The sequence below is a fragment of the Gnatocerus cornutus genome, chromosome 8 (assembly GCF_029298725.1).
Source record: "Gnatocerus cornutus isolate USDA-ARS CGAHR chromosome 8, icGnaCorn1.1, whole genome shotgun sequence".
In the NCBI taxonomy this organism is placed as follows: Eukaryota; Metazoa; Arthropoda; class Insecta; order Coleoptera; family Tenebrionidae; genus Gnatocerus; species Gnatocerus cornutus.
Window position 1 is genome coordinate 16,053,980 of NC_142240.1, and position 26,959 is coordinate 16,080,938.

Consider the following 26,959-nt stretch of genomic DNA (forward strand, 5'->3'; position numbering starts at 1 on the left):
TTGACGCTCCTGATTCCAGCATCCATCCTGATCTATCCAGTCGTCAACCGGCGTCGCGACGTGATACTTCTATTTAGGTGCAAATTTCATAAGCACGTGGATTGGAAAAAGAAACACTGAGGTATGTGCATTTAGATTGAATCACGTATTTAATTGGATTCTTATTTGTTCATTTCTGACGAAATTTAATTAATGTGCTTTTAGTTCTAATCAGATTAAACACTTTGGAGTTTTATTGTTTACGTTTCTTTGGAAATAATCAGTCATGTCGGCCAGAGTGACAGATGATGCGCTTCTATTCTTTAATGGATAATGGTCGGTTGGAAGTCAAATAAAACTGATGGGGATAAATGGGACTTTTTAAAACGGGGCTCCAACGCGAAGTTGGATTTTGATTGAGGGATAATAACATGGCTAAATTATTGCCACTTCTAATTACTTATATCTAAGGAGAAATTTGGAGTATCAAGCTCGCGAAAATTCAATGCTAGAATTTTATGATGTGACAACGCGCTAATTTTTCGTTTTATACTTGACAAATATTCCGTGTCAACTAAATTGAAAACTCCATCATATTAAATTTCAGAAGCGCGTGAAATTAATTTGGAGAAGTTCAAAGTTTCCCTATGTAAAAATTTGTTTGTACAAAGGCCTCAAACTTTTGTACCTTGCAGAACTAAAACCCGAATCCTCTAAATTTCAGCGAAATTATAAATAAATTTAAAAAATAAGTACATAAGTTGGCAAGGCTCCTATTCTTTGGCTTTCGAACTTTGAAACTCTGCAATCAACGTGTTTTTTCCGAACTTCCGAAGATTCTGTAAACTTTAAACTTCACACAACTTTTAAGTTTGCATCTCAGTTCTTATCGTCCCTAAAAATACACCTCTCTAATTAAGCCCTTTGAAACATTTGAATTGAAACTGGTGCGTTTACGCCGGACAGTTCCTTTCAGGAGTTTGTCTAATCTTAAGGGTCCGTGTTTATCTTTTGACGAAAGGGCTGCCATTGTCGTGCAGAAATACGAGATAAAGGGATGACATGTTGTGGTAAAACTGTAATTTTTCTTCCTCATATTACAGTTTTGACACTTTCACTTCGATGATATATTTGAAAAGTCCAGACCAAATGTTACCAACCGTTTGTTACTAAGGTCACGATTAAAATAAATCAAATAAATTAAAAGCCACTTAGTGCGAAATCAATAGTTTGTGTGGCTTTCCGGTTGTCAGGTCGAACATGGACGATTCCGTATCTTTGATGATTGATTCAATGATACGCATCTTGTGGTGTATTGGTTCTTGTAAAATCATGAATAACCGGCACATGTTGGCGAAGTTGACAGATTCAATTTCAGTCTCCTCGAGTTAATGTTGCGGTAAATACATTGTCAATATCCGCGTTAATAGTAAAATGAAAGTTTAATAAAATGAGCAAGATAAGATAAAACGTATTAGTAACCCAGTTTCAAGCAACACGAGATACTGAATTAAATTTCAAGCAATTGAGAGGGTTTACACAAAATTCCACTCAACTTGTCTCAAATTAATACTGACAAAATATCAATTGGACAATTTTAGAGTTGTTTGCTTTAGGTAATCACAGATAATAGTCAGTTTTTATCTCGTCTGGTTCTGTGGAAGACTCTAAACTGGAAAACCTTGAATTCGTGACAATTTATCGATAATTAACTGTCAAGTTCACTCGCGCAAATGCACAGTAATAAATACAGTGACAATGTGTAAAAATATTCTATTTTCCAGTCCTAGTTTGAATATAATGAAATGTCGGATTGCATTTCGTTGCGTTTCCTCTCTCAAATTTCGTTCTCTTGTACTTTTTATTTCTTGGATTGCTTCATCTCTTATCACGTTCTCTTTTAATTACGCCAGAACCGAACAAACATTCAAATAAATTTATTTTAGCAGCCCCTTCCTTATTAACGTAAAAGCAGCCTTTGCATATTTAATATTTAAACATGTTTGCATCTACTCTTGTGCATTTGAAATGACCAAAAAATACCGTCCAACATTGAAATGTGTTTTTTATCCGAATCTCGTTTTAAATTTAGACCTGTCGGACTTGGAATTGGGGAAGTTTCTCGCCGCTGATGATTTCATAACGCGCTTCTTTGTATTCATAATCTTATCTCAGCTTCCGAACATGTGAAAAAACACTAAAACGCTCTAAATTGTCTCTTACAAGAAAAATCCCTGTTAAAAGCCAGCGCCGCTCTAGAATGCACAGCAAAATTGATTAGACAACGTTATATAAATAGTAAAAGGGGTTGTGGTTCGTAACACGCTGTAGGGGTTGGGCATAAAACTCCCTTTAGTGCGTATACCTTGTCTAATGGTATAATTAACTCGTAAAACTTCGTTGGCGGCGAGTTTCACAGTGCTTTCATATGCTACACATTTATCACTGTGAAATTCTCTGTACAGTACCGGACAATCCATTTATTTACTTGTGGTAAGAGTTTACTTCAAATGGGATTGTGGAAGGTACACTTGAGAAAGTCTGAATTCATTTTTGACCGTCAATATTTAGTTACAGTCTGTTTACTTCAAACTGAGTTGGTTTGTTATTTTACTGCGAGGGTGTAGCTGGATTTCGGGGGTTGTATTGGAATTTAATCTTAATTTGGTGTTCAAGCGCTTGAGGGAAAACCAGTCGAAATTTAGTTCTGTTTAAGATGAGCCAATGAAACGATAGATCTTCCCGTGCAACCAGTGAAAATTATTCTCATTAGAAGAGAACCGCATTTACGTCGTAATCATAATCGTAACTAGTGCAGATCATAAAGAACGAAATTACTGTAATTTGCAGTTGCATTTTAAACCCACACAAGTTTTTAAATGCAAAAATCTAATGAAGTTTAGTGTGGAAAAAAGTAAAATTATGTTGCTCATAAAAAATGGTATTTCAAAACGATTGTAAAATTCGAATAAACTTCCTTAAAACATTAAAACAATTGTCAAAATACCGTGAAATTAGAAAGAATTGTAGCGATGTAGCTCACAATAATAAAACTGAAATTCGCTGAAAAAATGAATTAGGTTCCGAGCAACTTTCCGGTGTACAACTTCAATCATGAAGATTCAATTTTCGTTATTCTTTTTGGCTGTTCTATCAATTCAAGTAAGTAAATTCGTCTCTCTTTTTGTCATCAAATTTCCGTCTACATCAGTTCTAATTTAAGACTTGTTTGCCGGTGTTTCTTCTTTGATCCTTCCCACTCGTTGGGCTTTTTCTTACTTTTTTTATGTTAGCATATTATTTCTTTAAATTGTTTTTCTACTAATTTTTTGTTGATAAAATTGTTTTATATTCGTCTTCCATTTTTTATTTTGCGTGCCCTCTACTTTACTGCTTTTCTGCATTTTTATCCTCAAACCACCTCTGTCGTCTTTTCATTTTCTTAGTAATTCTACTTTTAGTGGTCGTGTGCCATAGATACGGAATCTAGCTACAATAAGTGTCCAGAAGAGTTGAAAATTTCATTTGAAGAAGTCATAAAATTACCTGATAGTAATGAGACGAAACAAGCCATGAAGATATGTGAATTAAAGATATTAGGCATAGTCACAGAGGAGGAAACAATTAATATCGATTGGGTCTTAAAACATAGACAAATGGATAAAAACACAGATGACGGAAAGGCTTTGATTGAACGTTGTAAACTTGAAACCAAAGAGAGTCGACCAGCAATCTTAGACGCCGTTGTGTGTGCATTCACGCATGATGGTTAAAATAAAAAAGGTTTAATTTTATTTTTATATGCAAACATTCATGTATAATAAATATGAGTACAATTAATTATCAATTTTAGTGTCATTTCATATTATGAAGCGAGCACAGTGCTATAAACTCTCCACAAGAAACTCCCTAGAATCGAATAAATATCGCAATTTTTTATATTTTTTAGAGTCATAGATGCAAATGCAATTATTATCGTAACGTTTTAACCTCAGTAGCAGCACATATCTGTTACTTTTGACACTAATGGCTATTACTGCGGGCGGACTATGAAATTGCAAGTGCTAAATTTATTCGAGCCGGACGCAATTCCGATAAAAAATTTATAAAATTGTGGCGAGTGGCAGCGGTCCCGGTTCTTATCCACAGGAATTCGCAATAGTTTAAAACAAAAAACCAAACGAAGGATTTCGAAATAAAGTCATTTCAAAATGTTGATTTACAACAACCAACAAAGGCAAAACTTTGCTGAGAGATGAACGAGGCGAGTTCTTCTTTGCAAACAAAATATTTTTAGAAGGATTTTTCATACGTATTCTGATGTGCCAAAATAGAAATTTTTATTACAAGTCCATAAAACTAGTTTTTTTTTTGGACTTTTTCGAATTTTAGTTACCACGCCGCCATAGTAACCAACAAACTGTTTAAAATAAACACAAAAAAACTTTTTTTTGCATAAAATGAAGAATGCTGAGAATAATCAACGAAAATGCCAAGAAAATTGTGTTGGATTTACTTACAAATCTAATAATTTAATCATATTAATGTACCAATAAGATCAAATAAAGTTGTTTAATTGTTATATTGAACTACTATGCTTTATTAGTTGTCATGGCAATTTTTGTGGATTGAATCCGAAAAAGACTCATTATATACAGTAGGTCCCCGGATTGAGTTCACAAGAGGAAAAAAAACGTTATTTTTCATTTTACAAAAAAATTACAAAGGAATAATATTTTTTGCTTAACTTAAAATAAATAAATCTTCAATTAAAACTTTAATATTATGAAGCTCTGTCCTTAAAATCGAAAAAAACAAAAAATAACGAAAAACTTTTTTATTTTTAATTTTGCAAAAAATGTCAAAGGAATGAAATTGTTCCTTAACTCAAACCAATTTCCACTATTTGATTGACCTATTACCTGTTTAAGCTCATAGTTCAATTCTAACTCGTAATTCTTTAAGACTCTTTCGAATTTTCCCAATTATTGTTAAGGATGCAACTGCATTTTTTTCCAATTTTTTAATACTTACACATTATTGGGTAAATTTTTCTTTAATCTTTAACGCACTATTTGATATTGTGAATCCACAACCTGCTATTATTTAAATACGATTACAACATTTAATAAAAAAAATAATGAAAAAATTAATTTTAAGAGTACAAACTAATACTTTTGAAATTTTAATTGCAGATTTATCTGTTTTGAAATAAGCAAAAAATGTTATTCCTTTGTCATTTTTTTGTAAAATGGAAAATAAACATTTTTTCCCTCTTGTGAACTCAATCCGGGGACATACTGTACATCAACTCTCATTATTATTAGAACAATACTTTAATCAAAAGGATGAATAAAATGTTAGCAATACTCTATTTATGCTGCTACTGACAACGCAAATAAAGAAATAGAAAATTACATGCGCACTACCTTTGAAATTTTCGTTGCTATGGATCTTCTTTGTAAAATATGTCACACAATTTCTTCATTTTGCACAATTTAGTCTGAATGTGTATTTGAAATGATAAATAGGCAACTACTATAGGAAGAAAGCATCCCACAAGAAGTTCTGAATTAAGCTGCAGTCGCAGTTTCCACTTTATTGGTAGAAAAATCAAAATTTGTTTACGAAAAAGAGTAAAAAAAACTTAAGCAAAATTAGAAAAAAATGTATGAAACACGTGAATAAACTTTTTTTCGTGATTAAAATAGCTATTTCTTTATGAAAACTGCCTTAAAACGTAATAATTATGACATTAATTGACTTGACCGGCCCGGCGCATCCACCATTTTTCTGTTTTTTTTTAAATTTATTTTTAGAAATTTATTGACTTCTGGATTTTCTCCCGGGCGTTTTCAATAATCGTGACAGATACTCATACAAAACCGATAAGCGATTTTTATCGAAAGACTGATAAAACTAAAACTTTGCAAGCACTTTAAACGACATTTTCAAGCCCGGCTGCAGGATTCCCATAATTAAAAACAGTTCCATTCCAACTTAAAGACAATTTAAAGTCTCATCCGCACGCGAGACAAAAATGATTCATTCTTCTAACCCACTTTTTTACAACTTGTTTACTAAACCCGGTATGACCCACATTTACTTAAACCGGTATTACACATATCTACCCCAGATTTTCTCACGTACGTCCTTTAAGGTCGACGAGTTATTCTCATTCATTGAACACAGAGTGGGCGGGTCAGTTTAGTGTGTCATTTCCACTATTGTTTGCGATTGGTTCCGTGGTAAATAAAACAAATTTCGTGATTTTTGCTTCGACACTTTGGAATTTAAATCTGATTACGCTCGGGGTTAATTTAACACTGATTTTCGAGCAGAAGGGTGAAATTGCCCCACAGATAATTTAACGGAAAAATTGTATTTTCACGACATGTAGACAGTTTCCGAGTAGAATATTAACATAATTTATGAAAGTATTTGCATTTCTACCATCCCTGAGTAGATTTAAGAACTGTTTTATTGGATGTAATTCAAAGCCCACGGCAGCGAGAAAGAAGAATAATCCAATTGGTGTTTTTCCTTACGCGGAAAATTTATGTGTGATTAGAAAGAAAAAGCGGTAGGTTCACATAGAAAAAAGCGATTTTTTACATTTGTCATCCCCAGACACAAACGTATAAAAAACTGATTCAAAGTTTCGTCGCGGCTTTAAAAAAATTCTATTTGTCATAAATCTAATTTATTTCAGGGTGATGGATCATGGATCCGAATAACAAAGATCTTTATGTTCACCAAGAAGACATCATTCGTCTCCTGAACCGACTTAACGGAACTCAACTGGAATTAGCTTGTGAGCTTAAAAAAACACTCTCACCTTCATTGGATGGATGTTCTGTCGATTTCGATACGGTTTTGTGTTGGCCACAAACACCACCCAATTCTCTCGCTGTCCTGCCCTGTTTCGAACAACTTAATGGGATCAAATACGACACGAGGGGTGAGATGCATTTTTAATCATGTTTACAAAAAAGCAATAACATGTCTGACAAGAAAAATATTGTAGAAAAAAAGTTAATTAACGTGCAGTGAAAAACTTGTTTGGGTTACGAAATTTTTGAAACAATTCAGTTATTTAAATCCTCCGTAATAAAATCTGTAAAAACACCCTCCAGTAAAACCTCATCCTAATTGCTATCTCAATTTCCAGCGTCGTTATAAAGCTAACACTCTGCCATTAATCCCATAATTATCGTCGTCTGAAACTCGACATTACACCGATCAATTACGCTTCACAAAAGTTCATAACTTTTCATTGGCCATAACCTCCAATTCAACTAATCATAATAAAGCCGTTATTTAATTGACTCTCTTCCAATAAATTCGTAATGAAAAGTAATCCTGTATATAACCTCCGCTTAAAACCGACATTATTCGCGCAGCAACATGTCAATATTTAGCTTATTTTTAGCTTCTTTGTGCGTTTGAAAATTCGTGCCGCTTCATGCGAGAACCTAATGAAAAATTTTTCGGGTATGTGCCTCCATTTTTCCTTCAGCTTTTGAAATAATTATTTCTGCGTTTCGACGACAAAATTAAATTTCATGTGGAACAAAACAATGATTTGATTTCCGAGCCGACAAAAAAATTCGAAGCTGGAGGTGCCCGCTTAAACATACGAGGCGCTAGCTCTAATTTTAATTTAATTTTATCACGGGTTGTTTACCGATGATTCCGCCGATTCATATTACTGAAAGCCTTTTTTCTTCGACCTTTTTATTAATTATCTCGCAATTTCCACATCAAATTCAATTCTACGTGGGAACAAAACGATATGAAAATTCATTCCCACTCAATTTACTTGAAAAGTGCAACTTTACACATGAGTGCTTTAATTGAAAACGCAATTGGTGGATGCGCCGGCTCTCTGATTTCCTCTGATGTACCACCAAAAACGAAAGTTTTCAAATCAACGTCTGAAAAACTCATGTGAATGTTCACGTTAATTTAATTACAAAAGTTGTTTTCGTAGAGTTAGTTAATGAAGGTTCGAGGAATGCATGCCAAGTAAAACGTATATTTTAGAAGAGACAGACTTTGAGTATTAGGAAGTAGCAATTTGTTCCGGTCGACATTTAAAAGCGCGACCGAAAGAAGTGGAAAAATGTGACAAACGTTTCGCGGAATTGTTTAAACGAAATGAACTTGTATAGACGGGAATTAATTTACCAACTAATGAAACTAAACACAAAACACGAGCTGGTTTTGTTTTAATAAAAAAGTACATTGTTAATTAGAGTATGAAGAGAAGATAACGAGCTGTTTCAAACCATTATTAAACAACCGGAAGATAGAAGTAAGTTATGTATGACGAAAACAGGTTGGAAGGGAAGATGAATATTTAATTTCGTCCGAGTCGACGGCCAGAAATTAACCTGTGGAGGTTTGCAGGAATAATTAAATCAGTTCAAATGATAAAACGTTTTATTGGTTGTATAAACAGCGTTATCTCAAAAGTAGCGTGGAAAATTCATACAAACCGGCCTTGGGAAATTGTCCGAAATAGTTTTGTTGAATATCGATATCGTCTTATCAGTGAAATTTCAACAAGACACACCTATGTCACGTTATGTTATTTGGTTTCCATGAAATTCGCTATCGAAATGAATAAAATAAATAAGAAAACTTTGGCATTTGGGCGCCTAGAAATGTTGAAAAAAATCTGAAATTACAGGAACGTGATCAAAATTAGACCTGGCACTTACTTAAAAAAAATATTTGTTCTTTGGAGCCGCCACAGTTGAACAAATAAAGAGTTTTCGTTATCTAAACTTAAAATTGACTTAAGGCTAATGACCCAAAAACCGCCATGGAAAAACAAAAAGTAATGTAGCCCAAACATTGCCCATCGATCTGTGCCTAATTCTTGATTTCCCGCCGCAGAGAACGCAACTCGCCTTTGCTTCTCTAACGGAAGTTGGGACCAATACAGCAACTACACCTCCTGCAAAGAACTCGCTCCTTTAGAAGTACCCGAAGTGGAACTAACAACCACAATTTACTTCATTGGTTACACCATCAGCCTCGTGGCTCTATTATTCGCCGTTTATATATTCTGGAAGTTCAAGTAAGCAACTCCGAAGTGATCGAGCTCAAAAAATGAGATGGAGGAGTTGAATCTCACTATCAAAAATCAAGTGAAGAGACCACTGCTCCACTTACTTTAAAGAGCTCTAAGTTTCCCACGGTCGAAATTTGAAAGGGAAGAGACGCGTTGGCAAGTAGCCGTCATATGGAAGAGTTAGATCTGGCAATTAAATTAATGCAAAGACCTAATCTTCCACTCAAAGGCCCGTTGCTTCCTCTCAACCAAAAGTTAAAAAGACGTACCTGAGATTGGACACCCACAGCACAAATTGAGGCCGAGGAAGCGGCTCCAAACTTTTTATAACCCATCCCAGGTTGATATCGATATCTATAACCAATAACGTGGAGTCCCACAGGTGAGTCTTTTCGCGTTAAGTCGAGAGGAAAGCAAACAGTCTTAACCTTATCAAAATTAAGTTTAAACAGACACGAAACAGTTTTTTTCTAAGATTCGATTTCTATCGACACTTTATCGACAGGTACTTCGATGTTGGCAAACAAACTCATTCAAATTTATGATATTTCGTGGTATCACCAATGATCTCATGTGAGATAAGGGTTTGGGGCTCATCCTATGATCAATAAATTGTTCAATTTCAACACTTATCTTTAGGATAATTTCCCTGCCTTTGCAAACTTTGTTCGACTCAACAAGAGCCTTAAATATTTCCCTTACAAACTTTACAACAATGGAATTAAGGAAAAAACCGATCCACTTGTCGGACTTTTACAACTTTCAGAATCTCATTTATTTTCAGAGACTTGCGATGTCTTCGCAACACCATCCATATGAATTTGATGTGCTCCTATATTCTCGCTGATTTCATGTGGATCTTCGTTTACAGCTTACAGGTAAATTGTGGCGTGATTATGTAAACAAGCGTTATCTGTTTTATTGACCGAGGAAATGTAACAATCTTGGCGAAAGTCGAACATTTTTATCGAAGAATAAATATTTATCACGTTTTTGCACCTTAATTTGTCAAGTACTTCATTACGAAATGCGAGACGCGCCCCAATAATGACATGGTTTCATTGAGGCCCTCGCGCCAACTTTATTTCCTTTTCATAATAACTTCCACAAATTCTTTATGCTGCCATTTAAATTTAACGACTGCGAAATCTTTATGATTCAAGTTTTATGTTCGTCCAAAGTGAAAAATTGATCAAATATCGCTTTACCGAATTTACATTCGTCTGGTTGCGGCAGGTTTGCATAAAATTGCTTGTTTTATTAGAAATTTGTCAGCATGTAAATGCTCATGAGCCGTCATGTTTTATCGGGACAAAACGACATGGTGAGGAAAGACGACAAGTGAAACGAACGGGAAATGAGATAAAAATCCGAACAAGTGTAGATTTCAGCAGTTTTCGTCGTAAAATGTTTTTGTAAATTCCAAATATCACAAGGATCTTTATAAGCTCTTGTAGGATTAGCTCTACCAATGATTCATTAGTTGTGAAATCTCGATTGCGCGAATTCCACTCCTTAATTTATTGAACCAATTTTAGATCAAGTATTTTTGATTTTTTATCTTCAATTCAATTGAAGTGTTTTTCTGGCGACGAAATTATGTGGAAAATTAATAACAATAAAAAATGATCAGTTTATGATTATAATTAATTTGTGTTCGCTCGACCTCTTGGCTTCTGCCATCAAACTTCAATAGTTTGAGAGTCATTTACTGAACGCGCGTTTTCAAAGTTTGCCAATTTGTGGTCAATGAAACGAACTTTAGTATCACAAAAGGTCAATTTATGGTCTTTTAAGTATTAAAATCTATTCTCTAAAGTGCGAGTTTAGTGGAGACATAAAATTCACCCTTAAAATGTTAATTAAGAATGTTTTGAGGGCGAAAATAAATTTCGCTGAGCGAATAACGTCCTTTCATAAAAGTGATCAGAAATCGAAGTTTTACTGTAGCGAAAAATGTAAACCAACCACGATAACCGGAATTCCAAAGAACGATTGAAAACCGAAATCACGCTTTCAATTTAGTTTGAACACTGGAATCACCTTCAGATTCAGCTTTTTCAGGAAAATAAAATTTCAGATTCCGCTGCAGACCAACAAAGCCTTCTGCATATTCTTGATAATTCTCCTCCACTACTTCCACCTCACGAATTTCTTTTGGATGTTCGTCGAAGGTCAGTACTTCAATTTTCTCAAGTTCTTATTAAACCTCAAACTCTTGACATCTTCTTAACACCCAACTTTCCAGGTCTATATCTTTACATTCTCGTGGTAAAAACATTCACCGGTGAGAACATCAAACCCCGCATCTATGCTGTAATAGGTTGGGGTAGGTTTCCAACAAAAAATTTGAAAGGGAAAGGTGCACGAACATAATTTAATTCGTGGTTACGTTCCAATGTAAGCTCTTTGTCTGGCTAATTTCTGAAGTCTTCAATCAAAGCTTGAGGGGTGGTAATTAGGGGGATGTTCAAGAAACGGTTTTTCAGATTGTGACCGTTTCCGAACATTTGTCTTAAAATGTCAAGGGCGCGTAATTTTGTGAGAGAATTAAATGAGTGGGAAATAATGAGGGAAAATTATCCTCGCCAGTTTTAATGGAACAATGGGGTGACGTAAAAATTGTGCACCTTTCCTTGAATCGGGACAATTATCAAAACGGTTTTATGGTTTCAGGGGGCCCCATCGTCTTCGTCCTCATTTGGGGCATCGCGAAAAGCTTCACTTTGCCTTTAGAAGACCAACAGGTAACAAATCTATTGTGGCACCCCTTCAAGATGCCTATCTTGACACGTCGTGGCCACGTTGTTTACACAAATCGAATATCACACCTTAATTTATTGGGGATTTTGTGCCAAGTAAATGTTTACAAGATTAGACTTTACACCAAAAAATTCTATAATTATTTTTATTCGTCTTATCAGTCAAAAGTATTAGCACCTGTACAAACACTTTAATTATTCTGTTTTGAAATTTCCAGGCTGGTGAAATGTTTCGAAGTTGTCCCTGGACTCCGCACCCTTTCGATTGGATCTACCAAGGTCCTGCTATTGCCGTTCTTATAATAAACGTCATTTTCCTTTGTATTATTATGTGGGTAAGTCAACGAAACCTTGCAATCGCGTTGTTCTGCAGGAAAAATTTGCAGGTTTTGATAACAAAGCTTCGGTCGGCGAACAACGTCGAGACGCAACAATACAGGAAAGCGGCCAAAGCTCTCCTCGTCCTTATTCCCCTCCTGGGAGTCACTTATATTCTTGTAATAGTCGGACCTAGCGAAGGAATCTCCAGGCGCATATATGACAGCGTTAGAGCCATCCTGCTATCCACTCAGGTTAACAATTTATTTGGCTTAAATTTGCGAGTTCCGAGCTTTTAACTTTTTGCAGGGCTTCACCGTGGCCCTCTTCTACTGTTTTCTAAACGCCGAAGTGAAGAACACCGTTCGGCACCACTACAACAGTTGGCATACTCGCCGAACGCTGGGTTCCCGAAGAACCCGCTTCTCTTCAAGCAGAGACTGGTCATCGCAAGCTCGTGACAGCATGCGGTATGGATCTAAAGGGACTCGACTCTCCCCATTAAAGTACTAACAAAAATTTTTAGTTTGTATCAAACAAACTCGTACAGAAAACGAGGCTCCACCTGTTCCACCGGTACCACCACAACAGTCGTGGTCGTACCTTTCCCCAAACTCCCCCAAAATAAATTCTCCAATAATGATGGAGGATGAGAAATGTTGCCGCGAGGAGATAGAAGGTACCGAGAGTTTTTTGTTGTCAAGAGTGTAAAGAGCTGTTTGTAGAGCTACGATGGATACTCTCTTGGAAGAAGAAGGGACTTGTTCGTTCGCGTCTTCTCGTGGCAATTCAATTCCCGATGTTGACATATCAACTTTTAATGTCAAGTGAAGTGGAAATGAGATAACTTGCGTAAATTCGATGGAATTGTGATTTATGTGGACCTTGAAATTTATGTCCCAAATACGTGTCATACCTCGACATTTTATGATGTTTACAATGAAAAATATTTTTTCTATGTTAATATTGCTGTGGTTGGATAAAATCGATGACTTTGTTTTATATGCAGGTTTACAAAACGAGCTATTTGATCGGAACAAATTTTGTGTTGGTTCTGCCTTATCTAAAATGCATATAAAATGAAACCAAAATCAATACTGCAATTCGGATGAACATCCACTTTTCTCACACGAGACCTCATGTATCTGTCAAATTCAATAAATCTGTTGAATATCTAATTCTTGTTCTAAAATCTTAAACTTTATCACACTTAATGAACACTTTAGAATTAGTAACCTCGCCAAATTGCATTGTCATGACTTTAAAACTAACAAAGATACGAATTTTAATGGAAAAAAGTTAAAAACCTTGGTTTGTTTTAAAAACGAAATTTTCTAAAAACTCTAATTTTTGTTCTAAAATTTTGCACTTTTGCGCCGTTATTGTTTATTTTAGAAATAGTAAACTCTCCAAATTTCACTCTAATATCTCAAAAATTGACAAAGATACGAATTTTTATGAAAAAAAGTTAAACAAATTTGATTCCTCCTAAAACGAAATTTCCTAAAATTTCTAATTTTTGTTCTAAAATTTTGCAATTAGGCACAGGTAATGAACGCTTCAGAAATAGTAACTTCGCCAAATTTCACTGCAAAATCTTAAAAATCAACAAAGATACGAATTTTAATGTAGACTCAACTAAAAATTGAAGCAACCTCTGCCATTATTTGACACCAACAAAAATGTTGCACTTTTCAAAAAAACAAACCAAAGCAGTCCAAACTATAATCCACGTATACCCGCACTTCTTGGAAAGTAACAAAGTAACAGCTCAAGTAATCAGTGAGAAGCGGTGCCAGACTCAGATCACTCTCAGTCCTGAACAAGACGACAAAAATCTTTACTCGATGCTAGAGTACATTCCCTTCCAAGACATCCAAGCGGATTGCCAGCGATGTCTCAACTTACCACGGAAGCAACGCTTGCAGTTTTCTTCTTCGTTCAAACTCAATCTTAGCCGATGTCTTCTGGACGATGACGGCGTCAACGAACTCTGGATGGACCTGAAAGAGCGGTCGAAAGCCAAGAAGCATGTCAGAATGTTTGAGCACGCATCAACACAAACTGAGGATTAATTTTAAAACTTTATTTTGTTATCCTACAGGTACATCTTCAATTTTGTTTAATTCAGACTTTTCTTCGTTTTGAGGTACGTCCTCTGTTAATAAAGGCGTAATTTTCACCGGTAGCAAGTGTTTGATTGGTTCAACAACAAGTTCTTTGTTTAGAAAAGTGAGTCCTTCGTTCTGCAGGACTTGGACTGTCACTCCTAAACTACTCGCAATATTACTAGGAGGGAAAATAATGTGAACACACTTTTGTAAATAGGGCACCAAATCATCAGCAAACGACATGCACAGTCTTGTGAAGGCATCCTTAGAATTCGAAGTAAAAGCCTGCTGCTCTTGCCCGTGTAAAATCAAAATCGACTTCGCAATCACCAGAAGCGACCTCTGCAAAGAATCAACAACGGCTTTCACCGCTGCGACAGGCGCACACAACTTCAAGTCATTCAGCGCCGTTAAAATATTATTCAAGAACTCTGCAAGAGGATAAAATTCCAACAAACTCTCCGGTGGTTGAAGAGGATCTTCGTTCTTATTCTTCCAAGGGATGTTAGCGTGGCTTTTATTAATCAAAGTGAAACGTTCCATGTTAGCTTCGAACTTCCTAACCGCTTCCTCCACGGCGTTTTCGAAATCACCGGCGATTTTATTAGTGAAAATTGGTACCAACATTGACCGGAAGTCACAACCGACTTTACTGAAACTAACTCCAAAATACATGCACTGGGCGAGGATCGAATCGATTGATGAGACGCCTTGGTTTAGATCGTCTTCAAGAGTTTGTAGGAACTCGGAGATCTTGTCTCTGATCCAGGTGAAGAAAATCACGTTTTGGTTGACTTGTTGGCTTTTTATGGAGGCGAGAGGGCTGTGTTCGTCGTCGTTGAAGATCGCGCGATACTGAGTGATGATATTAAATAAATTCACTCTGGTGACTTCCACTGTTTTGTTGAGATGGAAAGTGGCTGCAAAGGCAAGTTAGACTGGTCAAAAAAGGAACAAAATTACCGTTTTCTGTCGGGATGGCACTAAGACACGACTGCAACCAGGCGTTCCTAGTCTGCAAGAACTTAAGTCTCAGCTCAGTCTCAGTAAAGACTTGCATCCTGCGCAAATGACTGACTATTTGTAAGCATTTGGGTAAAGTAAGCTCTTGTTTTAGCTGCGAAAGGAGCTGGTGGAGCATCAAGAGCCACGCTCTCTCCACGTCCGTGACGATGCTCTACAACTTCATGTTATTTTGGATTTATTTTAAGTTGTTCTTACTTTAAAAATGGGGATGTCAGGGTGCTTGGTGTGGAGCCTCCTAACATAACCTGCCAACTCCAAAGCGTCCTCATACAATCCATCATTAATAAAAGAATTCATGAGTTGAGGGAGCTCCAAAATCTCAAGAAGCTGAGCATTCCTGGTCAGAGTCAGGGAATTTAATCTCCTCAAATTATTAATACCACTTGTTTCCTCCCCAAAAGAGTGACATTTCTTCTCAAACTTAGGAATATCTTCCAGTAAATCATCAAGTTTAGATTCTATGGTGTTAAACTGTGTGAATAAATCTCTAGAACACTGAGCTGTCTCTATAAATGTTTTGTAGTTGGTAACTGCAAGGTCTTGGGTCTGTTCATGGATTGTATTCTTCTCGTCATTTAAACGAGAGGGTTCTCTAACTAAATCTTCGACTTTATAGGTGCCTAGTTTGGATATGTAGTTGTTGAAAGTGGGGCTGTAGTCCCAAGAGCCTACAATGGGAATTTAAACAAAGAACGTTTTTTTTAAGGTTAGACTTACTTGGGACGCCGTTAGGAAACACGAGTTTGAGTAAATTAGCCCTTTCGTCACTCATTTTAAAGGTGACAAATAAACCCGTGGTGCGATGATGTTGACATGTCAGTTGAGACTAATGGCAGTACGTAAGTTGTCAAAACGGGAACACTGGTGGGAATAAAAAAATCGAAACATGTTTAGTAAGTCATAATTATCTTCAAACATTACGCAGTTGTTTTGTTTGATAATATGTACAACGTTTTTTTGCGTTTTTATAAATTTTTTGGGGATTTAGTCTAATCGCAGTACGTGATCCGTCAAAAATCTCCCCAGTGTCACCAGTGCGAATCCGTGCTCCAAAACAAATCAAAATTTAAATCTCTTCTTGCCGAATTTACTTAGCGAATTTACAGTGCCCCTCTCCTTCACGAAACGGGATTTTGTAAGTTATGACAATGACACTTCATCTAACGTCACTCGTCCTTTGAGGTTAGGTTCCCTGCCAAAATCATAAATTAATCAGCAGGAAATGATCTAACGTTATTTATTACAACGGTAAGAGTCCCCTTTATCGTTGTTTTTGTCGTGTCATTGCCTTTTCCAGGCGTGTTTTTCGAATGTCCCTGAACTTGTAAACATTCGCGTAAAAAAACACAATGTTTACGTTTGTAAATTTCCTCGATACTGGTTAATTTTCTTAGGAATAAGTACCATAATTTTCCTCGTTATTGTCAATTTCGTGTTACCTTACAATTCAGGTAAGTTGTCATGTGTTTGGTGTGGAGTTCTAATCCCTTTGTAGTTTATAAGGAGTTAAACTATAGCAGTAAGATCAAAACCGTCGTGAAAATCGAGCGCGAAGAAAAACAGAGTCTAGTCAGAGACCCCATTGAAAATGAAAACCTTCTGTCCAATAATTGCGAAGTTATACACGTGGGGTTTGTATGCTCAGGGTACAAATCCAACTTGTATTTACACACGTTACTCAAATCGCTCTATTTTTACAAAATCAACCCAATTCACTTTCATATTATGGTAAATAAAGTGTCTGAGAAAGTCCTGAAGACACTATTCGAGTCTTGGAGCATTCCACAAAGTAAAAATAGCCTCCTTTCATAACTTTCGTTAATTCGATTTTTCTAGCTAATACTACATTCTACGACATCAATGATTTTGTCCAAGACGTGCGATGGGTCCCTAACAGTCACTATTCCGGGATTTTCGGCTTGCTTAAACTAGTTTTCCCGAAGATCATTCCACTGAATGTTACCAGAAAAATCATTGTGCTCGACACGGATCTCACTTTTGTCGGTGATATTTCGGAATTATGGCGCCTATTCGACAATTTTAACCATAAGCAAGCTGTTGGTATCGTAGAAAACCAGAGCGATTACTATTTGGGGAAAAACTCCAAGAATAAACCTTGGCCAGCTAGTGGCAGAGGGTACAACTCTGGAGTTCTTCTCTACCACTTAGAAAGATTGAAAAGACTTGATTGGCCTACACTGTGGCCTACAGTTGCCAAAAAGGTTGCCCTGATCTACGGATCAACCAGATTAGGAGACCAAGATATTATAAACGCGGTGTTGTTACAACACACTGAACTTCTTTACCAAGTGCCTTGTTACTGGAATACTCAATTAAGTGATCACGCTTTAAGTTATAACTGTTACAATAAATTTAAGCTGAAGATTGTCCACTGGAACTCGCCAAAAAAAATGCATGTTGTTAACAAAGACGGGGACTATTTCCGGACTTTATATACGACGTTCCTTGAATACAATGGGAATTTGTTACGACGACAGCTACACTACTGTGATGGCCCTGAACGCGTCACGGAAGTAAAATCCATCATTTTTCATGTCTTTTTTTATAGTAGAGTTTCCAGGAAAGTGTCCCCGACGTGTGTTCGGAATTCCACCGCGCGAAGAACAGCCAATGGAGGACTCTGTTGTTCTTCAAAGAGTATCAACGAACCGTCGAGGATGGTGACCACAACGACGTGACTTTCGTCGCTCAGTTGTCGTACGACCGTCTTCAAATGATCGAGGAGTTGGTCAAAAACTGGCAAGGTCCTATTAGTCTCACGTTTTACGTCAGTGATCCTGAGTTCCAACAGTGTTACAACTTCATTGAGAACTCTGAGCTGCTGCAAGACAGAAATAACATTGCGTACCATGCGGTGTTCAAAGATGGGGTACTATTTGACTCCGTCTTGAAGTTTAATCAAATTTTTTATTACAGGAGTACTACCCTATTAATATTTTACGCAACGTTGGGGTGCGAAACGTGGAGACTCCCTACGTCTTTTTAGCCGATATCGACTTCTTGCCCACGAAGAGCTTGTACTCAATACTCAAAAATCATTTATCTGCGATTCAAAACATGAAGACTAAAGTAAAGGGGGCTATCATCGTGACATCGTGACTCTAATAATTGTGTTCTTTAGGCGCTGATCGTACCGGCTTTCGAGACGCAACGGTACCGCAGCAGGATTCCTAAAAATAAAGCACAGCTTTTGGGAATGTGGGACAAAAAGTCGCTTTTTCCTTTCAGGTCAGACGTGTGGGCTGCAGGGCACGCACCTACGAACTACACGAGGTGGAGAACAGCGAATGCTCCTTACAGCGTAGGTTTAGTCTTGTGCCCACTCAAACATAAATTTTCAAATTTAGGTTAAATGGGAACCCGATTTCGAACCCTACGTTGTGGTGAGTAAGAGCGTGACGGAGTATGATAACAGATTCATGGGCTTTGGGTGGAACAAAGTGTCCCACATTATGGAATTGGAAGCCCAAGGCTACGAATGGATTGTTTTACCCAACGCGTTTATTATTCATAAACCACATGCCCCTAGCTATGATATTAATAAGTTCAGAACATCGCCAGTTTATAGAATGTAAGTTTTTAGGACGTTGATTGGTGATGATAATAATAACACGTGGTGTTTTACAGGTGTTTACAAAACTTGAAAGAGGAGTTTATCCGTGACTTGGACAGGAAATACGGAAAATTGTTCGATAACAAGAACACATCGAGTCTCATTATGAATATTAAATAATTTTTTGTGCACGGATAATTACCGGGCTTAGTTGTGTAAGATGGAAAAAACCGAAACCTCACAACTACGTTGTGTTTTGCATTTATTTTACTTTTTAACATGTGGTGCAGCTGCTACTTTTAGAAATTTTTACACAGTGGCGTAGCTCCTTACGTGCATGCAAACTTTTGTGCCTAAACTGAGCTCTAGCTGCGCGTCTGTTTTAACTTTCCACTCATGTAAGATATATGTACAGTGTAGCCAAAAAAATGACTGTTTACAATCAGACTTTTACATGTAACCTTCCATTTCAATGTACGCAATAAATTTATTCGTCAGTTCCTTCTTTTTTAAAGCCGATCAAATTTAATAGCTGTGGTTTCACAGGAAGCGTTGCATTTTTAATGAGTGCTCATTATTTTGCGCTTAAGGAAATCGAACCACCTGTGGTTTAAATAATTTAACGCAATTGCTGCAGTAGTAATTTTCAAAGTTCCATTTTTTGCAACAAAGTGAAGTAAGACCACGCTGTACGCAATATCTAAAAAAAAAATTTAAGGCCACTTGACATCTTTTTGCTCCTTACTTTGATGTAGGTTTCCAGCGAGAGATGTGTGAGATTAAGAATGGGAACAGTGATGGGTTTCTGGGTCCGTAACATGAAAAAAACCAAATTTTTCTTTGTGTTCAACGGAGCTTGGATGAAATCCATTCGGAACGCAGCGTCCGCGATTTTGTTGCTCTACAACCAGTTTTAAACCCTTGACGATTGGAGAATAACTTACCTTAATAAAAACTTGATTCCCGAAAAACGAGTATTGGTACATTTGCAGAAGAATTGTTAACAAATATGCTAGGACGTGGTAAAACTCGGTTGTGAATGGTGGCACCAACGTCAGTTGAACTAAAGTGATTCCCGTGCAGATAGAAATCGTGGCGATTTGGATGAAAACCGGCCAGAACAAGAAGTCGGTGCACATTTCACAGAATCTAAAATTGGGAAAGTGTTGAGTGAACTTCGCCGGTTTCTTACCGTAGAATCTTCTTGTGATGTTGAATAGACTCGCGGAATTGCCGATCATGATCACTGGTGATGGTTTCAAGGTTGTAACACAATAAATCACACTGTGAAGCCATGTAAGTCATCAATAGAGTCATTAAATTATCCAGATTGTGGGTGGCGAACGCCGCAAGCCACAGATGTATAAACAAATAAGAGTACGAAATTTCATAGTACGGCGACACTTTAGTATCGAAAGGAAACCAACTTTCCAATGGTAACTCGTGTTCTTTTGTCAAGTTATCAAAAACTGGAAAGAGTGTCCACGAGATACAAGTAACCAAAGCCGCGATATTTATCGCGATGAAGTACTTCTTCCAGGTTTGAAACCCGCGTTGAATCAACATTCTCTGTTGGTCAGTTTTTGGCTGAAATAATTCCTCGCTTTCCAAAAAGTGTAACAGTTGCTCCAAATTTCCAAAATTACCAATCAGACTATATCCTTTAACATTAAGTTGACACTCTTGTATACATAAACACAGAGCACCCAAAAACTTCTGGATATCGTCGGTGAGAAAGTGTAGTTGTGTGATCTGCAAACTTTGTGGTAAGTTCAACAAAAGACCTATTAGTACAACTGTGTAAAGTCTCGAAACAATACGATGAAATTTAGACGAGGTGCTCCAAGGCCAATGGCCTGTTATCTTCAGGATGAGACTATTACCGGACAAAAGGGTCGTCCAGGAAAATTCTCCGACCATTTTTAGTGGAGGCTAAGATCAGACTAACGACGCGGCGCATCCATCATTTTTATAAATTGTATCTTCGTGCATTAAATTACTGACTGGTTCAATTAATGAAATGCATTTGTTTGATTGATGGGTAAAATAGCAAGCTGGGAAATTACACACGGGAACGGGGTTGAAATAAAATTATCGTCACTGACCTGGTTATAGTATATTACGCAACAAGAATGGTAAGTAGCCAATTACGCAAGCAGTGAAGCAATTGTGCACGAGGCGTAGCCGAGTGCAATAATTTCACAAATGCGTAATTGGCCTTACCTTCGCGTTGCGTACTATACTTTTTCTACGCAAGAGTGATGTGATTAACACTGAGATATCAGATCCGACAACAAATAACTGAGTTATGGCCGATCAAAGTTTTGGAAAGTTGATTTTCATTTTTTCTCATTTTTCGTAATTTTTTAAGTCAAATATCTCGGAAACTATTTGAGATATTGAGATGCGGTTTGCGCCATTCTTTTTCTCGGTTCATTTTACGTTAGAAAATGTTCTCAAAAGTTCAAAATTCAAAAGTCGATTTTTCGCGAAAAAAAATTGCGTCTCAAACGATAAAAATTTTTCATTTTTTTTATTTTTGGCTATAACTCGCAAACTATTTGTCCTGTGGATCTCAAATTTGGCCAGTAGATAGATTTTGAGCTCCTCTGATGTATAACTGATGTATAATTCAATGCCATTAATCGCCGTTTTCATTTTGATAATATTGATTGAAAATCACCCTAAAATGACGTTTTCAAAACAGTTTTTGGCCAATGCCTCGTTTATTTATTAAACAAACTCAACAAATTTGGGTCTCATTTTACGCAGAATTTTACGCTGAATTCAAAAACATTATAATTTTTTAATATTTCTCAACAAATAACCGAGTTATGGCCATGTGAAATTTTGGGTTGTCGGCAGAGGGCCAAATTTTTGACGGTTCAAAACAATTCGTGCTCGATATCTCGGAAACTATTTCAGATATTGAGATGCGGTTTGCGCCATCGTTTTTCTCGCGATTTTTTACATAAGAAATAGTTCTTTGATTTTTCTACAGTCGAAATTTGCAAATTTTCGCAAAAATTCATGACTAAAACTATGCCAAATTTCTGATATCGATATCTCGCTTATTTTTTAGAGTAAACTTGAGTTATTATATATCAGTGTACGCAGAATTTTCCGTAGATTCCAAATCTGGGATTTAAATTCAGATTCGACAACAAATAACTGAGTTATGGCCGATCAAAGTTTCGAATAGTTGATTTTCATTTTTTCTCATTTTTCGTAATTTTTGAAGTTAAATATCTCTGAAACTATTTGAGATATTGAGATACGGTTTGCGCCATTCCTTTTCTCGGTTTATTTTACGTCAGAAAATGTTCTCAAAAGCTCAAAATTCAATAGTCGATTTTTCGCGAAAAAAAATTCTGACTCAATCGATGAAAATTTTTCATTTTTTTTATTTTTGGCCATAGCTTGTAAACTATTTGTCCGATCGATCTCAAATTTGGCCAGTAGATAGATTTTGAGCTCCTCTTTCGACTGATGTCTAATTCAATGCCATCAATCGTCGTTTTCATTTTGAAAATATTGATTGAAAATCACCCTAAAATGATGTTTTCAAAACAGTTTTTGGCCAATGCCTCGTTTATTTATTAAACAAACTCAACAAAGTTGGGTCTCATTTTACGCAGAATTTTACGCTGAATTCAAAAACATTATAATTTTTTAATATTTATCAACAAATAACAGTTATGGCCATGTGAAATTTTGGGTTGTCGCCATAGGGCCAAACTTTTGAAGGTTTAAAACAATTCGTGCTCGATATCTCGGAAACTATTTCAGATATTGAGATGCAGTTTGCGCCATCGTTTTTCTCGCGATTTTTTACATAAGAAAAAGTTCTTTGATTTTTCTACAGTCGAAATTTGCAAATTTTCGCAAAAAATCATGACTTAAACTATGGCCAAACTTCTGATATCGATATCTCGCTTATTTTTAGAGTAAACTTAAGTTATTATACATCAGTGTACGCAGAATTTTCAGCAGATTCCAAATCTGGGATTTAAATTCAGAGCCGACCACAAATAACTGAGTTATGGCCGATAAAAGTTTTGGAAAGTTGATTTTCATTTTTTCTCATTTTTCGTATTTTTTTAAGTTAAGTATCTCGGAAACTATTTGAGATATTGAGATGCAGTTTGCGCCATTCTTTTTCTCGGCTCATTTTACGTTAGAAAATGTTCTCAAAAGCTCAAAATTTAATAGTCGATTTTTTGCGAAAAAAAATTGCGACTCAAACGATGAAAATTTTTCATTTTTTTTATTTTTGGCTATAACTCGTAAACTATTTGTCCGATAGATCTCAAATTTGGCCAGTAGATAGATTTTGAGCTCCTCTTTCGACTGATGTACAATTCAATGCCATTAATCGTCGTTTTCATTTTGAAAATATTGATTGAAAATCGCCCTTAAATGATGTTTTCAAAACAGTTTTGGCCAATTCCTCGTTTATTCATTAAACAAACTCAACAAATTTGGGTCTCATTGTACGCAGAATTTTACGTTGAATTCAAAAACATGATAATTTTTTAATATTTGTCAACAAATAACCGAGTTATGGCCATGTGAAATTTTGGATTGTCGCCAGAGGGCCAAACTTTTGAAGGTTCAAAACAATTCGTGTTCGATATCTCGGAAACTATTTCAGATATTGAGATGCGGTTTGCGCCATCGTTTTACTCGCGATTTTTTACATAAAAAATAGTTCTTTGATTTTTCTACAGTCGACATTTGCAAATTTTTGCAAAAGCTCATGACTCAAACTATGGCCTAACTTCTGATATCGACATCTTGCTTTTATAAAGTTATAATTGTTTATAATGACTTAATTAATTCCCATGAGATAGTGATACGATTGGTTTGAAAAAACCGCTATAACTATGCAACCAACTGTGCAGAGGAGCGCTATTGGTTGCTGGCACAAGTAGCGTAATCAATACCTCCCACACTTGACAAGGCAATTTACCCTTTAAAAGGTGGATTACCACCTACATGTTCGCCCTCTAATCACATCGTCTGGCTTTTTTGAACAAGTTCAAGGTTCGGGAGTACTATTTTCCCGTGTTGCGCATTCGTCCGAACCGATTCTCTTCAATTTTAATAATTCAGTCGTGTTTATCGTTTTTATTTTCATCGTTCTATCTACATAATAGCACGCGAGCTATCAAAGTCGTTATCTCTGAAATTCGGAACACAATAATGATTTCCGATAAAATTAGGGTCTATAAATTAAAATAAATAGGGAATAAGAGAAAAAAAATGGTATCGACATAATTTCGATGTTGTAAGAGTTTCTTCCCGATTTATGAGGTTTATAATCAAAGATAGAACTATTACGGCTTTCCATGCAATGTGAAGAAACGGGATTTTAGTCTAAGATCCATGCTAACCAAATAGACTGTGTCAATAATATGAGTGGAAAGGCTCAACAAAAGATTCGGTTCTGTGTTGTATCTTGTTATGTCCCGTCTGTATTGTATTCTTGTCAGCGTGGCGTAAGCAAAACAGCTGTTTTTTTATTATTGTAATCGCGATCGATTCGATTCTGTCCAAGTTTCCTCGTTGAGAATTTTCCGAAGTCTGCTTTAACTTCCCTTCTTGTTTGGAAAGCGGTGATTAATTTCTCCGAGTGTACATTACATGTAAATTAGAAGTAAATAAGCGGGAATGTTGTGTTCGTTAAGTACATAAATTTATACACTTTACGATGCTACTATGCAGTTTGCTTATAATTCATGCGGACGGTTTGCAACTATCATTTAATAGTACCCAAGCTTATTAATGGCAAGAACGCAGGAAGCAATGGCAAATATAACGCTCGAAAAATCCGAGCTGTTTATTCAAATCTTATGAGTTATTTAGATTCGCATATGATTTGAAAAGTTGGAACAAATATTTACTTTAAAAACTTCAAAGCTCGGATGTGTCCTGTGTCATTCAAACACTGGAATCTTAGTTGAAAATGTTGCGATTTCAGTTAATTGCAATTCGCGTATTTACATAATAATTATTGGAAATGTATTAAATGTATACATGTGTAAACGCGCATGTTTTTACAGCTGAGGAAATATGCAAAACGTTTAAATTTGATTGGAACATTATAGTAACCGTAAATAATTGTCCCATTAATTCTAAAATTCGCAAAAAATGTCAGGATAGTATTGTCTAAAATGTCAAAAGATAACGAGCTGCCAACATATTAAAACCAAAACCTCTCATTTTTCGGTCAGAACTGTAGTCAAAAACAACCTATTTCCGTTATTATAGCTAGGTGTTCCTTTAACTTTGTAGGTAATGTAGGATACACGCCACTGGGAATTCGGCACAAACTGTAAAATTGCAAGTTGGAAAGACTGCACGATTAATACGACTTTTTTAGAATCACTCTGTATATTGCCCCAGTCACCGTTTTCCCAGTGGTGTGTCTTTCTAAATATAAAAAATTACTCACGTCCTTGCAACTTGAGAGACTAATGTTATTTCCGTAATCAAATCGATGTCCTTACTTCTCACACCGGAGACTCCGGCAGCCCTACCATAACCAACCTGATTTATGCCTTTTTTTCTTGAGCGGTAAAAAAGCAATCACTATCGCGCTCATGGAATAAAAACTGTTTACTTCTCTAAAGAGAGAAACGAAAAAGTTCTCACTGCATTTTTATAGCCACTCGCACTGTCACTGTTGGTTTTTTTCAGTGGTGCCAACCCACTTTTTTAGCCTGGTGTAATTATTTCTAGCCGTGAAAATGAAATACCTGTTGGATGCTGCTAAATTTCATTCTTGATTGATTTAAATTTGGGTATTTAATTACGAAATATCCCGCTTTTGCTTTTTTTGGCTTTCTCGTAGTGCAGTGCCGCCAATGTGATGGCCTTGGTTTTTTAGGGTGAATAGTTCTGTCACCGCTGCTATTTCTGTCAATTCTTTTAAAGCTTTAATTGCAATCAGCCGAGCCGATGGGAATGAAGTTGGCGATGGTGTTGAAGCGTGGAAATAAAATAGTAGTCACGTGACTGATGACAAAAAACGATTACGAGGTAGCTACTATTAAAACTTGGCGCTACAAGCAGCCAATGAGAACATTACATTTTTTGGCAGCAGCCAATAGTGGAGCTGATGCCCAGAAGTTACCGCGCAGTGTTCAGCCAGTTTGCGACGATTTTTAACCCGCGTGTTTCTATGCATCCGCATACTTAACAATTACCATCAAAATAAAGCGTTTTTTAAATATTAAAATGAACATTTTGAGTATATTTTTTATCTGATATAATGGTTATTCAAGATATACAAGTTTAAGTCATGAAGAAACTTTTCAAGCATGTATTCCACAATGTTTTTTTCTGCGATTGTTCTTTAGTTTGAATTTATAAAAGAAGCCATTTAAAAATCAGCGGTCATCAAATGTCAAAATAAATAAAAATGACATGAAAAGATTTTTTAAACTTGTATTATACAATGTTTTATCTACGATTCTTTTCCGTTTTCAATTTGTAAAATCTGTTCAAAAGACGCCACTTTTTTGCACGATCCTAGATAAACAATAGTATTTTTTTATGCACTTGTTTTCATGTGAATTTCATGTAAATAATAATTATCGTAAGTAATTTTTTATGGTAATTAAGTCCATAAGGCGGCGTAATCGTCAACATCCGCATCTTGTCGTGCATCGTCGTTGCCGCAGTATTCCACCTTTCATGTCAAGCCGCCAATCGTGTGTGCGCCTTCGTTGGTCGCGTTGTTGTGTCGTGTGCTATTTTCCGGCTCGAGTCGTGTTTTCGTTTTCGAAAAGTCGGAAAACTCAGCGAAAAACGTGTCGCCGACGCCGACAGTCGAGAGAGTCGGGAAAGTTATTGTGAGTTTCAGTGATTACTTGACGTGTTTGGCGAAAACTTGCATTTTTCATTTGTTTTGAACTACACCATCGCTCCGTGGACGAGATTCGACAAGAAAAGGTTAGTGCATCGTTGCCAAGTCGGCTGCATTCTTCGTCTACGGTGCACGTTTCGGTCTAATTACACTTAATTAAGTGCTAATTATGTGTTAATTGAAAAATACCATGTTGAAGTAGCTTCCTTTTCGGATATTATCAATTAAAAATAA

At 36.3% G+C, this 26,959-nt stretch overlaps 5 protein-coding genes across 10 annotated transcripts in view; 3 read left to right on the top strand and 2 right to left on the bottom strand.

The window, feature by feature from the left end:
- The first annotated feature begins 5 nt into the window (after positions 1–5).
- On the top strand, positions 6–13,319 carry LOC148170398 (diuretic hormone receptor-like). Its single transcript, XM_088042904.1, has 12 exons — positions 6–121; positions 6,692–6,940; positions 8,884–9,067; positions 9,846–9,939; positions 11,142–11,235; positions 11,310–11,390; positions 11,738–11,808; positions 12,042–12,158; positions 12,210–12,395; positions 12,451–12,611; positions 12,668–12,820; positions 12,867–13,319. Exons 2-11 carry the CDS (start codon positions 6,703–6,705, stop codon positions 12,792–12,794), a joined length of 1,353 nt encoding a protein of 450 aa, XP_087899030.1. The 5' UTR covers positions 6–121; positions 6,692–6,702; the 3' UTR covers positions 12,795–12,820; positions 12,867–13,319.
- An 893-nt stretch (positions 13,320–14,212) lies between these two features.
- On the bottom strand, positions 14,213–16,149 carry Cog8 (conserved oligomeric Golgi complex subunit 8). Its single transcript, XM_088044045.1, has 4 exons — positions 15,996–16,149; positions 15,474–15,946; positions 15,216–15,429; positions 14,213–15,172 (listed from the first exon to the last, which is right to left on the bottom strand). The coding sequence occupies exons 1-4, from the start codon at positions 16,048–16,050 to the stop codon at positions 14,235–14,237; spliced, it is 1,680 nt and encodes a 559-aa protein (XP_087900171.1). The 5' UTR covers positions 16,051–16,149; the 3' UTR covers positions 14,213–14,234.
- A 384-nt stretch (positions 16,150–16,533) lies between these two features.
- LOC148170400 (xylosyl- and glucuronyltransferase LARGE2s-like) lies at positions 16,534–19,352 on the top strand. Its single transcript, XM_088044046.1, has 8 exons — positions 16,534–16,729; positions 16,774–17,067; positions 17,115–17,812; positions 17,860–18,168; positions 18,216–18,368; positions 18,421–18,600; positions 18,647–18,870; positions 18,927–19,352. The coding sequence occupies exons 2-8, from the start codon at positions 17,004–17,006 to the stop codon at positions 19,030–19,032; spliced, it is 1,734 nt and encodes a 577-aa protein (XP_087900172.1). The 5' UTR covers positions 16,534–16,729; positions 16,774–17,003; the 3' UTR covers positions 19,033–19,352.
- An 86-nt stretch (positions 19,353–19,438) lies between these two features.
- LOC148170401 (odorant receptor Or1-like) lies at positions 19,439–20,772 on the bottom strand. The gene is made up of 4 exons (XM_088044283.1): positions 20,045–20,772; positions 19,797–20,001; positions 19,598–19,753; positions 19,439–19,552 (listed from the first exon to the last, which is right to left on the bottom strand). Exons 1-4 carry the CDS (start codon positions 20,770–20,772, stop codon positions 19,499–19,501), a joined length of 1,143 nt encoding a protein of 380 aa, XP_087900409.1. The 3' UTR covers positions 19,439–19,498.
- Positions 20,773–26,552: 5,780 nt separating this feature from the next.
- Positions 26,553–26,959, top strand: part of kek5 (leucine-rich repeat, immunoglobulin-like domain-containing kekkon 5 protein) — a 150,414-nt gene continuing 150,007 nt past the window's right edge. For all 6 annotated transcript variants that reach the window (XM_088044034.1, XM_088044036.1, XM_088044035.1 and 3 more), the window contains exon 1: positions 26,553–26,811. The gene's annotated coding sequence lies outside the window, so the exon portion shown is untranslated. The remainder of the gene's footprint in view (positions 26,812–26,959) is intronic.

Excerpts from the sequence above, each read along its gene's own strand:
- LOC148170400 (XM_088044046.1), top strand. The coding sequence starts at position 17,004 with ATGGTAAATAAAGTGTCTGAGAAAGTCCTGAAGACACTATTCGAGTCT. Across the intron at positions 18,369-18,420 it reads TTCAAAACATGAAGACTAAA|GCGCTGATCGTACCGGCTTT; the intron begins GTAAAGGGGGCT and ends TGTGTTCTTTAG. Across the intron at positions 18,871-18,926 it reads ACATCGCCAGTTTATAGAAT|GTGTTTACAAAACTTGAAAG; the intron begins GTAAGTTTTTAG and ends GGTGTTTTACAG.
- LOC148170398 (XM_088042904.1), top strand. The coding sequence starts at position 6,703 with ATGGATCCGAATAACAAAGATCTTTATGTTCACCAAGAAGACATCATT. Across the intron at positions 9,068-9,845 it reads TATATATTCTGGAAGTTCAA|AGACTTGCGATGTCTTCGCA; the intron begins GTAAGCAACTCC and ends ATTTATTTTCAG. Across the intron at positions 11,809-12,041 it reads TGCCTTTAGAAGACCAACAG|GCTGGTGAAATGTTTCGAAG; the intron begins GTAACAAATCTA and ends TGAAATTTCCAG.
- Cog8 (XM_088044045.1), bottom strand. The coding sequence starts at position 16,050 with ATGAGTGACGAAAGGGCTAATTTACTCAAACTCGTGTTTCCTAACGGC. Across the intron at positions 15,430-15,473 it reads CTGACATCCCCATTTTTAAA|AGCATCGTCACGGACGTGGA; the intron begins GTAAGAACAACT and ends ATGAAGTTGTAG. Across the intron at positions 15,173-15,215 it reads TGCCATCCCGACAGAAAACG|CCACTTTCCATCTCAACAAA; the intron begins GTAATTTTGTTC and ends TTGCCTTTGCAG.
- LOC148170401 (XM_088044283.1), bottom strand. The coding sequence starts at position 20,772 with ATGGTCGGAGAATTTTCCTGGACGACCCTTTTGTCCGGTAATAGTCTC. Across the intron at positions 19,754-19,796 it reads GGAATCAAGTTTTTATTAAG|AGCAACAAAATCGCGGACGC; the intron begins GTAAGTTATTCT and ends AACTGGTTGTAG. Across the intron at positions 19,553-19,597 it reads CGCTGGAAACCTACATCAAA|ATATTGCGTACAGCGTGGTC; the intron begins GTAAGGAGCAAA and ends TTTTTTTTTTAG.